At 42.0% G+C, this 14486-nt stretch overlaps 1 protein-coding gene across 4 annotated transcripts in view; it reads left to right on the top strand.

Annotated features, from left to right (window-relative positions):
- Positions 1 to 14486, top strand: part of crebbpa (CREB binding protein a) — a 34637-nt gene continuing 20151 nt past the window's right edge. For all 4 annotated transcript variants that reach the window (XM_058640424.1, XM_058640423.1, XM_058640422.1 and 1 more), the window contains exons 1-2: positions 1 to 919; positions 11216 to 11946. In XM_058640424.1, coding sequence (XP_058496407.1) covers positions 832 to 919; positions 11216 to 11946 — 819 coding nt within the window. In that variant the 5' untranslated portion in view covers positions 1 to 831. The remainder of the gene's footprint in view (positions 920 to 11215; positions 11947 to 14486) is intronic.

The following is a 14486-nucleotide window of genomic DNA, read 5'->3' as shown; positions in this document are numbered from 1 at the left end:
TTTTGTATCGAAGGAATCAACAGCCGCCATCTTGTCGTGGCTCGGAATTGGGATTTCGGTCCAACACTGGCTTTAACGTAGAAATCGAACATAATTTCTGCGGTATGAGAGCGTCCTTCCCCTGAAAAGGAAATCTAAACATCGCGTCGGAGACATTTTGCGAGGAAAAAACGGGAATTGGATCGGTGGTCGTTGGGCAGAAACGCTCCGTATATCTGATTTCCCCTTCAGAGTGCGGCGATTCAGCCCCTGTCGCCGTTTGGGAGCAGTATTGTTTACCGTGGACAGGCGAAGACAAGACCGTGACTTTCGAAGTGATCTGCAAAAATACGACGTTTTTGTGCAGTTGTGTATTTTTGTGGTGCTTCGCGCGATTTTTGCATGAAGAAATTTTACGTCACGCATAATGGGCACTTTGTACATATAGACATAACGACTCCCCCCCGCAGTGCAGAAATACACCAGATGTTACCGGATTGTCTTTTGAAGTTCGGGTTTTACATGGGGAATATTTTATTCTGCGGCATTTAACAATAATGATGTGGGTGTTGGGTGTTGGATTATCATGGGGTGAATGGCGGTGGCGAAGCGGGGCGCTATTGCATCTCTTTTGAAAGAAACAGACTCTCGCAGCAAGGAGTAGCTAACGCTAACAGTTAACTTAGCTAGTAGCAGGCAATTAGCTAGCTATTAGCCAGTTAGTTAACGTTAGCAGGCTGTCAACTCGCTAATGTGCTAGTCGGTAAGGTTCGGGTCGACAGAACGACTTCCATGTCCTAAGGAAATCATAATCGCATCAGCATAAATAACAAGTCGGACAAGATAACGACTATGGCTGAAAACCTGCTGGACGTCGGACCTCCCAGCTCTAAGCGGCCGAAGCTGAATTCACCTGCCCTGTCAACGTCTGATGGACAAGGTAAAGGCCTCTACACTGTCTACACATGTAAACACCAGCATTATTTATTAATGTGCTTTACATCTTGGTTCTTTAATCCATTGGCCACCGTGCTGCACAGTTGAGGGTTATCATTTCAGTTTGATGGTTGTAGGCGGTGTGGTTTCGCTGCAGTGTTGTGGTTCTGTGGTGAGCATGTCATTTCAAAGACCTACCCCGAACACTCAAATGCTTATGCGTTAGGCACACTTCTTTTGGGTGTGTATTAAAGCTGGTTTAATTAGAGTCTTGCTTCCACCTCCACGATTAAAAAAAGCAATGCAGTTTAACCCAACTAACAAACGGTAGCATAAACAATAGCCACTAAAACGGCCTCATTCTAAAAGCAACGTATTTCTTTGACAGTTCCTGCTTTAGTGGAGCTTGGGTTTATTCCTCCAGCCTGCTTCACTTTCAGCACAGCGTACTTTACCTCAATTTGAGCATACAGTATGTATTTGTCCAAGCCAACTGTTCTGTAAAGTTTGTGCTTGGTTCTGAAAGAAGAAGTAATCATTAGTCCTATGTTGGAAGCTGGCACGTTGTTCTGCAGAGAGTCAGGAGGGTAGCAAAACTGGTGTGACACATGCAAAACATTCATGATGTGGTCTCCCTTACATAATTATTGTAAAGTTGTCTCCAAAATCACACTAATGTCGGACCATTGCATACTTCCTCTTTACACATCTGTGCCATTTAACATAGCTGCAGTTCTTTGAAATTTTCAGTAAGGTGAAATGTTACTTTGTTACCCAACTGCACCAACACTGAACTGTATCATGATGGAAACATGGCTTATAACTTTGTGTTGTGAGTCCTTGCCTCAATGAAGAGCTTTGAGCAGCACTCTTCCCTCTTGCACATTCACTCTATCTTTCTATCAGAAGCACCAAATGAAGTCCTGTCAATTTATTGTCAAAATATCTATTAAGAGAGAGTTGCATATTGACTTATGCACATTAAAAATTTTACTGCACTAATTTGTTAAACCTTTGATTCTGCTGTAATAACGGTAGAAACATTTGAATTGTTACATCAGATGCTACAAGAAACATTTGTTTAATTTGTAAACAATGCAAAACAGAGAATCATATAATGCTCTTTCTCTGTGAGCTACATTGCAACTCAGGTCCCTGGGAGTGCAAATTGTACACCACTCTAACCAACAGGCTTTTTTTTTTTGCATCCGACACAAGGCTGATGAAGTTAAAATGAGCTTCCCTGGGTTAGTGTTACTATGTCTCTGTTGTCCTGCTTAGTAACTGCTTATTTTCCTGCCTGGCAATTCAGGGATAAAGGAAAGAACACATCATGATCCTAATGACTGACTTGCTCTTTAAACAAAAGGACACGTGTAAAAGAGTCAAAGTTGTCACAGACCTGCCATTCCCTCAGACAGGAAAAGCATTCTCTGTTGCTCTGGTTGTGTTGCGTGTGATGTTGGACTTGCATACATAGTGGAAACGTTAACTGAAACACTGATTCTCTTTTAATGCGTCAGCGTCACACATTGCTGAACTGCATTGTGGATCTGTTGCTTCGCTTTCCTCTTAACAATTAAATCACATTGATCAAATATTCCAGCACAGGCACTAGCCCATCAAATCAATTTTTTGGCATTTAAAGTAACACATTGTAGGATTTGCTCTTGGGGTCCCCCTAGAGTTTTATTTTAAATAGGTTTGTCTGTTGCCACGATAATGCATACATTTGTTGACAAGCCAACAATACTGGCAATCTCTGAAGCAGGACTTCAAATGTACAAACAACCACATCATGTTTAGTAGCCTATTTTATAGCATTTTAAATAAATGATGGCATCATGTGTCAAGATATCAGAAAACAAAAATTAACCCCGAAAAAACAACAAGCGAACAATAGTGCTTTATGTGAGACCTTTTGCTCGTTGTACTGTAATACATTGCTGTTTGCGCAATGATGTAGTCATGTGCATATTATATGGAAGATAGATGACTTCAATAACATGGTCTGACACACAGCCACCTCAATAGCATTAGATGAAGTTGGCAAGCAAACACTTTGTGCTTACTAGTCCAACAGTAACAGTGCCAGGTTGTTATTGGTCGGGTATCACTCTACTTCTTTGTGCTCACCCCAGTGAGTGAAAGCCGAACCAATATTCACACCAGCCTCTTACTCTTATCACTCTCCTGCTTTCATTTCTTTTTCTCCTCCCGACAAAACCATAACCCTTTTCAGTTGTTGTGCTGCCTCTGCCATGACATCCACTAAATAAATACCTCCACCTGTGTAACTTGCTTTGTCATTTTAGCAAGTGGCGACTGATATATGCTGTTAAGTAGTCAAATTAGTAGTCCTTTCTGTGCCATGATGCCAGTTCTGTAGTACCATTGCAGTGGATGTGGACCACTCAGGCTTTGACAGGTGTGCCATTTACCCTGTTGTATTTTGATGTACTATCTGTGGTGTTTTTGTTGGATAGTGTACACCCAATAACTGCAGACACCACATCAACATATCTCAAACAAAATAGGCAACTCTTGCCATGAAGTCATCCATAATGGACATGGCTCTGTTAACTTCCAATTGGGTCTGGATGGTATATCAAGTTTTTAAGAGTAGCCAGTTCTCCTCTCCCTCTCTGGTTCACATTCAACTTCAGCCTGGCCTGCCTCTTTCCTACTTTCTCCCTGAGCCTGAACAGTGAGCATAACCCGTCCCTCCCCCACTCACTACAAGTCGTGCATGTAGCAAACACATGGAGACGGACACAGACACCGGTGAGCTAGTAATGCTCAATAACCGCTGAGGAATGATAAGAAAAATGTGTTAAGTGTCTGATTCCCTGCTCCGATATGGTTCACGCTCTCTGCATTCAGTATATTGGTCTCGCTTGTTTGCTTTCTCTCTCTCGTTGAGCAGTAGTCGCGTAAAGTTTCAGTTTCAGTTGCAAACATCAAACTCACTGAGTTTAGTACTCTTTAAAAGATATTTTTTTATATAAAGACAAAATCTGGATTTTTGCAGAGGGAGAGGCACATTAGAATAGAATGAATAGAATATATACTTTATTAATCCCCTTAGGGAAATTTTTTCTCATCCTAGAATTAGGAGCAGTGGGCTGCCACACCGAGTAGCACCCGGGGAGCAATGAGGGTTGGGTACCTTGCTCAGGGGTACCCCAGCCCTTTCGACCTGATGGGGACTTGAACCGGCGACCTTCCGGCTTCCAAGTTCCCTTTCCACTTGGCCTCGGGCTGCCTCTTAAAATCCCTGGGTGTGACAAGAGAGCCCTGCAGGAGCACCTGAACATTATTTACGTCATTATTTATACAGTGTATGTTTTGTTGTACAGGACAATAACATACTTTATTTTATTTTATCAAGGAGCATTTTTATCGAAAAGAGTTTCAGTGTTGCCAAGTTAAAGACTTTGTTGCTATATGAAGCAAGTAGTCAGACCCCTCTACCAGTGCTGGGCGGTATACCGTTTCATACTGAATACCAATGTTTTTTTATATATACCCCAATACTGGTGAGTGTGTAGGATACGAAACGTTGCGAACGCAGAGTGGTGGAACGTCATGCCGCGGGACATTGTTTGAGAGGGGGCTATTCAGTAGTTGCACCAAACAAGCAGCATGTGAGAGCACAGTCTGTGTTGAGCGTACGGAAGATGTTGAGCGGTGAACAAAATGGATAAACACAGTGAAAGTTCCGAAACTGAAGATTCAGAAAGAGTAGACAATGAAATAGAAGAACAAAAAGAGGAGCCGTGTCTGTTGTTCTTCAGCTTTAAAAAATCCGACGTCGATCAAACAACAATATTTTGCAAATGTTGTCGGGTTAAAGTTGTAGCCGCAGAAGGCAACACAAGCATTTTGCTTCACCACCTCAGCCACAATCATGTCCTGGAATATCAAGAATGCATGAAACTAAGATCTGCGTTGTCCATGTCTGCAGGTAACGTTGGCACTGCAAGACAAAAGACAAGTCAAATGTCACTCAAATACACGTTTGCTAGGGGGACTGCCTACGACAAGAATAAAATATTCATTCCTCATGGCAGTAAAATAGGTAATTCTAAGCCAATTTACTGCAGTAACTATTCTCTAAATTACTAGAAAATAAGGTTAACACCCAGTCGTGCATGAAAATACCGTCAAATACAGTAAAACAGATATCATTTTGAAAAATATAGTGACATACATTTTTGGTCAGAGAGTTATTCCTCTCTCCTACAGTGTCCATTACAATTACATATACATGGCCAATTGTGCAAAGTAGGCGATGGCATCGTTTTGCGACCTCTAGGACAGCCAATAGTGACTTTCCTTAGTGAGGAGTTGGCAACACTGGTTGATACTGGGCAACTGTCGTAGAACTGTCTTTTTGTTATTTCATAACTGAAAAACATTTGTTGAGATATATATATATATATATATATCGCTATTCAGCTAAAAAAATAAAGAGAAAAAACTTCTGGTCCATATCGTCTAGCCCTACGTCCGATAGCAGCCTCCAGCGCAGTGTCACACTTGCCACCAACAGTCAACTGAATGTGTTTGCACTGTCATACCATGCACTAATTTAATTAATACTGTGCAAAACTGTTTTAAGTCCCTGTTGCCTGAGTTAGAGTCTGAGTCATCAAATTTGACAATGGTGGCTAAGCCTAGTAGTTGTAGCTGCAATTATAATGGGATTCTCATTATTCACACATAATCACAAGTATTTTTTGAACCATATCTAATACTGTAAGGCTGAAGAACCCATAACTGATCATGTATAAAACCCAGAATTAGATATTTGTTTGAACACGTATTTGTAGCGAAGCTAATTTTCTTCATGTGTGTTGTGTTTATCAAGTAATATGTTCTTGATCAAGTTAATTTTATTCAAGTTATTTTATCTTGTTTACAAGAAATAAAAAGCTGGACAGCCTCTCAACAGACAGACACAATAACAATAAATTATAACACCTCTCGCACTGTATGGCAAAGGCACCACATGGCTGCAGTGATCAATCATTAAACTTGCCCCGCCTGGTCTTTATAGGTTTTGCCAGTTACAACTGGGTCTTAAAACAGATCCTGTGGGACAGCACTGGGCAACACTATCATTAGCTGTAAATTACTGTAGATAAAGAGCTGGCTTAGACTCTTTCATTACTGCCATGCTTGGTGCTTTGGGAGTTGTACCCTTATGGCCCCGACCTTTGGCCTTTACCTCTTGCAGTAGAGCCTCGTGTAAGGAGTGTGTAGCACAGTGTTTGTGCTTTGCATACTTGTGTGCGTTGTGAAGCATATTCCATATGCATGTGGTGGCTGTGATGTTTTTGTGTTGGAGAGGTTCCTTCTGTTGTTAAGGCAGAGAACAAACACGTGCTCCCTGTCTTCCATTTAAGACCATATGTCACCCTCCTAAACTCCCCTTTCACCCGTCATTAGTTGTGCATGATGTCTTGCCATTGTAGTCACTAGGTTGTACTTGGAACAGTGGCTGTTTTTGGTTAAAATGTAGTCATGTGCATTCAGAAGTACAGTTGTAGGATGATTTGCTGTATATAGTATATATGATGATTAAGATTGGAGATATAGATGAGAATGAGAATGAAGGAGCACTTATATCTGTATATACTGGGATATTATTCTTAATCCATATTGCCCAGCCCTAGAGCCCTAGACTCAGTTAATGAAATTGTGATTGTGGCTTTTGGCAGTGCAGTCGCCAAATACACAAGACTCCTGTTAAATGTTGAGATTTTAGACTTGCTATATGTGGGAGATTAAAGCATTTCTTCAGTTTATTTAAGTATTTTTAACTGATCTACAGTTCTGCATTGTTCGGTTTGTGTTGGATGTCGTGCTCTTACTCTTCCAGTGACGACACTTTCTGCAAATCAGGTTCTAAAAAACGTGGAAATACACCATAAGATCATGGCGCACACGCTAAGTGAGCCATTTATGCTCCTGTCTTTGGACAACCAGAAAAACACTGAGAAAAAATGAGGTGGAGCAAAGGCGTATTTAAAGGGAGCTGGGTGATGTATCACTACCCACAATCCTTTTTTGCTGGATTAAGTAGCTCACTCACTGACTCTTCTACCTTGTATGGTCTAATTGGTAATTTGATGATAATGGTGTGGTAATTTCCTTAGATGTCTCTCATTGCTTTTGTCTGTGCTATTGATAGAATGCATTTTCTTGGTTTTAATGCTGTCCTTTTAACAATAGTTTTTTGGTATTATTAGTTGGAAATCCAACAAATTTTGTGCTGTTTTTGGGCAGCCATCTGTCAAAATGTTTGGCTTGTTGAACATGCCAGCAAACTATTACATTTTCTCCCAGGCAGACTATACTTACACAGTCACTATACTGAAATGATGAACGTGATTGTGAGCAGCAGTGCTGTCGCTAAATACACCAGACTCCTCTGTTAAATATTGAGATTTAAAAAAATTCCCTGGTAATTGTTAGAGATTAACCCACATTTTTAGGATTGTTTAGTCTTTTTAACTTGCCTACAGTTCAGCATTGTTCAGCATGATTCTTGTGTCGGGTGTCTTGCACCTGATGGCACTCTGAACAATCAGTGGCCGGCAGTCTGTCAACGTCACACATAGTATCGCCTAAGCTCGCTTGGAACCTCGCCAGAGCAGGTATTAAAAAGATTACAAGGTACTATCGCTAGTGGAAACGAAAAGTAACCGCGCCAAGGTGAATCGAGTCGAGCCGAGCCGGTGAAAACACGCCATAAAGGTTTGAGTTTAATACTTAACTTTTCAAGTTCGAACAGATATCTGAACATGGTATCAAAAAGTGGCAGCCCTAATACACACACACACCTAAACCAAATCCCCTCCCTAGTGTGATACTGAACATTAAGTGAAAGGCTACATGGTGCACCTGTCCCTCAGGGTCAGACACTAAGCCTAAGGCGAGATGATGGATGTCTCCATTGTGGACCACTGCTAGAGCTGTGTTTGCAGGTATTTATAGCCACTAACTCAGACAGGAGCCACAGGGGGATATAACAGGAAATACTACAGAGCCCTGTGGCAGTCAATCAGTTATTGTGGATAATTAAGTTTAAAACATGCATAAGGCTGGAGCATTAATTGTAAACCCCCGCCCCTCCCTTCGGTTGGGGTTCCCCTGACTGCATGTGGCACTGCCTAACCAAAACATAGCTTTCCATTACTGGTCTCCAGCCAAGGAGCCTTGGGGCAAGGTTACACGCTGTTTACTTGTGTCTGTATGTGTCCATTCAGAAATTCGAACAAGACATGCGGCTGTACTTGCCTCTGCTCAATGCGCATTCATGACACTGCTGGCTAGAAGGACAGGGCTGACAGGAAATGATGGATGATTCTTTAATCGGTAAGCAAGCCTCTACATTGTGGAGCACCTGCTTTACCCGATGCTCGGGACAGTCAGCGGGTAGCAAGGCAGATCCTAAAGGCTGTGTTTACTCGGCATAGGCCCAGTACCCTCATTAAAAGTTAGGATCCAGACTGAATCTCAATGAAGATATCCAGCAGCAGCAGATGGGAGAGTGACTGCCTCATTCTGCCTGCTCTGCTTTAACCTCTCCCATCCTGTAACATAAGACCAGAGCCATGTTCATCATTTGTTGACCAGTGAAAGGCCTTTAAGAGCTGAAACAATTAATCGATTATGAAAATAATTAATTGCAGCTCTAAGGCCTTTGATTTGAGGATAAACAAAAACTTATTTTGGTATTGACATTTGAGAACATCATAATTTTGAGGTGTGGGTAGCGCTGTCATGCAAAAATATCACACTTAGTAATGTCCTGATCTACCTGATCATTTTGTTATTGATTGACTGACACTGATTTCTAAGTTGATACTCAAAATTGCCTTGTTGACAGAGCTGCACATTACACTGTTGTTAGAAAACTGTTATTAAAAGTATATAATTATATTTATTAAAAATAAAATTCTTGACTGAGGTTTAGAGAGAAAGAAGAATAAACTGTCATCTGTACCACTGCTGCTGCATTGCTACTAGAGAAAGGCGGGGATCACCAGCTCTTTTTTTAGCTGAACCAGCCTGTGTTTGTGTACATGTTTTTAAACTGTGTCTAAAATGATTTATGTTGAAAAGGTGTTTTGATACTGGAGCATTTACATTTATATTCTGTACAAACACGGAGTGTCATTGTTGTAAACTCAAGTTGCTACAGTGTGCAACTGCTCAACCAGTCAGCTGTCCCTAGTGTGTGTGTGTGTGTGTGTGTGTGCGCAGACAGTGGAGTAGATCAAAATGAGACACTCCTGAAATATGGCCATTCATCTTTTATCTATCGCTACATCTTCCACATGAGAGTTGCTGGGCTGCTGCTGCCGCCAATCCCAGTTGACATATAGGGCAAAAGTCTGGGTACATCCTGGACAAGTTGAACTGTGACAGTTATATGAAATACATGTAATATGAAACAAATGCCACATTAATGTCTGCCCCACATGGAAACGTCTGAAGATGATTGCCGATCACCACTGGGTTAAAAACACCCAGACTGACTCCGATCCGATACTTGAGGATCAGGACCCAACTTATTCAAATAGTATCAAGGCAAATGTGGTGAATGGCAAGCAACTCTCTAGGAATATTGCTGTTAAAAATTTAACTGATGAAGAATTGATTAATTAACTAACTTCTGTCATTTCCCTGGTCCTTGCATACAGTGTGGCCTCAGCTTATACCAGCAGAGAGTGCACATCAACCAAAGCAAAAATGTAATTTAGGGATGCCCCGATCTGATTGATATTGGATATTGGCCCCAATGTTGACTAACTAGCCAGATCGAAATACAGCACTACAAACTTAATGAAGCTCCTCCAAAAGCATCACGCTAAAAAAAAACAAACATAACGAGACACGATGACAAAGCAGCTGACTTTGGCAAAGACGAAAAAAACTTCTAGCTGACAGCATGAAAGCAACTGTTTAGCACAGTCTTTAACATTGTGGATGAGAAAAGAAAAAGAAATGCTAATTTTCACGAGAAAGAACCTGCTATTGATAGTTCAGTGAACATTGTAGCAGCCTCTGAGCTGCACCTTTTGGTGGAACACAGCACCACAACTTGGGCAGAGGAAAGTGTGGCTAACTGCTTGCGGAACACTACTTTTCACAATCATCTATTAGCACCGACATCGTGAAAGTGTCCTCCATGACAAACTCTCTTTTTCTCTTTTTTTTTTTATCTCATACGTACGTGCCACTAATGTTCTGTTTAAAATTTTTACGAAAAAAAGACATGCTGTTTATACTAAGTTGTTAACGGTTAACCTACTATCATTCAAGTCATTCAACAAATTAAGGAAAATGCATGGAATTTACAGACCCCACCTTATATTCAGACCCATGCAGACAAACTGTGGCAGCTGCGTTGGTGGTACATATTGAGCCACAATTATGTAATCTATTTCCAAATTTTGTGGACATTTAGAACAAAAGAGCATTTAAAATGCAGAGGATTGTAGGGAGCACACATTTCAATGCACTGTTACTGTTAAATTTAAAAATCAAATGTGACATGACCCCACCAAAACTAGTAATGGTCAAACGGGAATCAAACACTGCAGATGACTGATGTAATATGGATGTTGACTGTGAAGGGATGCTAGTCTGGGTGAACCTAGCCAAGTCTGCCAGCAATTTGATTTTGCTCTGCAGTCACGTCTGGCAAAGACACCGGTTGGCCAACCAATCACAAAATGGTTTTTTTCCCGGCACACTAGAGACTTCAGTGATTGGGGTCACAATTGGTGTACACAGTGTGGCTAAATTCAAATGGTAATACTCACAGAAATGATGATGGAGTTCAAACCACAACAAATACAAACAACAGCACCCAGACAGACAGTTTTAATTAAGTCCCACCAATTGATTAGTCAAACAGGTTGTTTTTTGTGTTTGGGGACAGCCCTGATGAGCACACCTCAATTTTTCTGGCTGTTGCAATCACTTTCTTTAACAAACCATGACTCCACAGGCAGTCGACATTATGCTCACACCTCTCAATTGTGTGACACAAATAATCCTCCACCACCCAGCAGGAACCCCAAGTGCTGCTGGATGTGTCTCCGTTGTCACATTGTATTTGTCAACCAGAAGCAGCACTTTTATTATCACACTGTGTCTAGGGCCACTGTGTAGCGCCAATTTCATGGACCACATGGTTTAGGGAACTGTTCCTCACCCACTGACACATTATTGAAATGACTGTGACAAACTTCTTTTTCTATCTTTTTTTCTCTCTTAGATCTGGGATCACTATCCTGGGATGATTTAGAGAATGACCTCCCAGACGAACTTATCCCCAATGGTGGAGATCTAAGCCTGATGAGTGGGATGCCTTCAAATGGTGGGACAGGTCCTGGAGCAGGCGGGCCAGGTGGTGTCCCTGCTGGCCTTGGTGGTGGTGGAACCACCGGTGTTCCAGATGCTGCCGCCAAGCACAAGCAGCTCTCCGAGCTCCTTCGAGCTGGTAGTACCTCCAGTATTGCAGGCACAGGACTGAACTCGGCTAGCCCTCAGCAAGGTGGTATGGGGTCTCAGCTGGGCACACCGCTGGGTAAGAGCCCCCTTGGCCAAGGCTCCCCCAACAACCACCCATCCCCTCAGGCTCAAAAAGCAGGAACACCAACTGGAATAGCAGGACATAATAACAACAATAATACTGCAACAATGGGCTTGAACACAGCAAGCTTCAACCAGGCCATGATTAACAATAGCCAGGGACACGCTGGGCTACTGACACAGGGAGGGCAGCCCCAAACTGGGCAGGTGATGAACGGTGGTCTTGGACCTGGAGCTGGGAGAGGACGAGGAGCAGGAGTAGCAGGCATGCAATATCAAGGACAGATACCCGGAGGCACAACAGGACCAGGGGGACCAGCTAGTGCTTTGGCAGAGACAATAAGCCAAGGAGGGCAGCAGATGGGAGCTCATGCCACCCTCAGTGCAGCCCAACAAGCAGGCAACATGAACAAGGTGAGTTACAGCTGCATTTCCATCAACAGTCTTCAGTGTAGTGTTTGTGCCTGTAGATGTTGGGCCTGCAGTGTATCATATCATTTGGAATAAGGCCCTGTATCCAGTCATTTGTATATAATTGACAGTTTATAATTTATAGGATTTGTTTATTGGAGCATGAGTGAAAAAACATAACAGTGGACACAAATGAACATGAGCCATCTGTCAACAACAGTCCTTCTAGTAGTCGGCCTGGTCATGTGTCAGTATGAGGGCAAAAATAACAGCAATTTTAGCAGTTGACTTTTGATTATTGAAGTGATTATTCAGCTAATCAGATAATATTCACTTATTCTCAATTATATGATTGGTTGAAACTGTAATGAAGACAGTACATTTATATAAACATGCCTGTCAGTTGCTCACTCATTGTTAAGATTTCTCTTCGCCACACTTGACCCCAAGTGTGTTATTGGGTGTAAAACCGAGATACAGAATTGAGGCGTTGACTTCTCATATCTATGCTTACTACTGTTGTGGTTTCACAGGAAATCAGTAAAAAGCCATCTATTTCACTGCCTGTGAGTTAGTCAAGAAGGAAAGTGATTGAGTGTGTTGTAAGCTCAGTTCTGTTGTGATTATCATGTCACCAACAGCTCAAGAGCAGAAAGCCACAAGACCTGATAGTTGTGAGTGGCTTCCTCTATTGTGCTTTAATCGCAGATTGTAAATCTCTTTCTCGACATCTTTGTCAGTGAGATGCTTTTGTCACTCCTTCATGCCTCTTGCTCCTTTTGTGATAGTGTTTGTGCGAACACTCCCCCTCACTTTCTCTGTCTTATTGGACGGCTGCTTGCCCTGTCAGTCATGTAGAGGAAGGCAGGTATTGTAAACCACTTAATTAGTTACAATGACGGAGGACAAGTGCAGTGAGGAAGAAAGAGGCTGTAGCTCGACTGAAAAGTCTGGCCTGGTAGCCAAGCAGCAAGGTGATAGGTGGCAACTGTCTTACCAGATGAAGTGTGGAGTGTGTCCGAGTGGGAGGGAGGGTGGGTTGAATGGGAGCAGTGAAGCGAAGGGAGCGTGTATTTGTGTGTACGCTCGCCTGCTCAGCTGTGTTGAAAGGCTGCCAGTGTCTGGTCGTATCAGCTGGCTCTTTTTTTATCTAGTCTGTTGGAGCGGTGTCAACAGCCTGAGGGGATACAGCTTGGCCTAGCATGTCAGAGTCTGGTCTGGTCTCCCAGCAGAGTAGCAAGATGATCAGTGTGTAAAGCATGGCAGTCATGGATTCTCCTGGCACCTCACATAATAATGTATGCTATTATGTTGAATGCACTTATTGTAAGTCGCTTTGGATAAAAGCGTCTGCCAAATGACATGTAATGTAATGTTAATATTCTTGAATGTGGGCAATATGGTCAATTCCCTTTCCACAGTAATTTCTGTACATATTTTTTACACCTTACACAAAAAACTTTGTTCTACTCCAACAAGGTAAAAATGATACATGTTGCATGTTCGTATTATTTAGATTTCAACTCCTTAATTTAAATACCTTTTTAATAAATGTTTATTGTCGGACGGTATTGTCGAAATCACTGTATGATGGCTGGGCATCGTTTTAAAATATAAATCAGTTGTGATGTTAAAGAAGTCACCTCCTGTGGGTGACATGAGAACAAAACAGTGCTTCTCTAAAATACACAGAGAAAGTGGCGTGGAGCTCATGGGTTTAATCAGCAGTGTTTGAAATCATTTGACATTGGCTTGAATGTAACAAACTAGTGCTGGGCGGTATACCAGTTCATAATGAAAACCGGTACTTATTTTCATATATACTACAAGACTGGTATATGAAAAACTGTTTGGTGGGGGGAGGGCGCACACACGAGGGTTAGTGTACCAATCTGTTTAAGTTTAAATCTATCCAAAAACATATTCCCCTCGGAGCATTTGGGCATCATCTCCGACCTCGCACCTTACTCTATGCCTCTTGCTATCTGGGTGCTAGCAGCGCATTAAAGAGCTTCTCACGAAGAGCTTCTCTTGAAGAGCTCCCTGAGTCAAAGACAGGGGACCTAATGACAATCGCCTCTGCAGCAGTCTCTCTCTCCCTTGAAGTGGGCACCAAGTTTAAGTCCCTGCAGGAGGAAGGTTTGAGTAATTCAGGGAAGGCTACAGAAGTTCAGTTTAATTTCTTATTTCGCGCTGCCGGGTTTAAGTGGCCTCCTTCTAATGTCGTGGCTGGTTGTATGAGTTAAATTAATATATAAGACCAACAGAGTCACATCTTTCAAATGGTCACAGAATTTTGCAGACATACAACAGAGCTGTTGCTGCCCTCAGACGTTTGCACAGTACTGTAAAATGCAATTATCTAATCCCTTGCCTTCTTTCGACATTCCTAAAAATTAACTGTTTTTCTCAAGTGTAATATTAAAAAAAAAAAAAGCTAAACAAGTGCTTGGTTGAAGAAGAAAAAGGAGACAAAGAAAGGTTGAAAATGTTTCCATGGTCGAAGGGTGGAAAGGTTCATACTGCCAATAGCTGGTGTCATG

This window comes from Solea solea, chromosome 10 (assembly GCF_958295425.1).
Source record: "Solea solea chromosome 10, fSolSol10.1, whole genome shotgun sequence".
Taxonomy (NCBI): domain Eukaryota; kingdom Metazoa; phylum Chordata; class Actinopteri; order Pleuronectiformes; family Soleidae; genus Solea; species Solea solea.
Note: the sequence above shows the minus strand (reverse complement) of the source record. Positions and strands in the feature narration are given on the sequence as shown.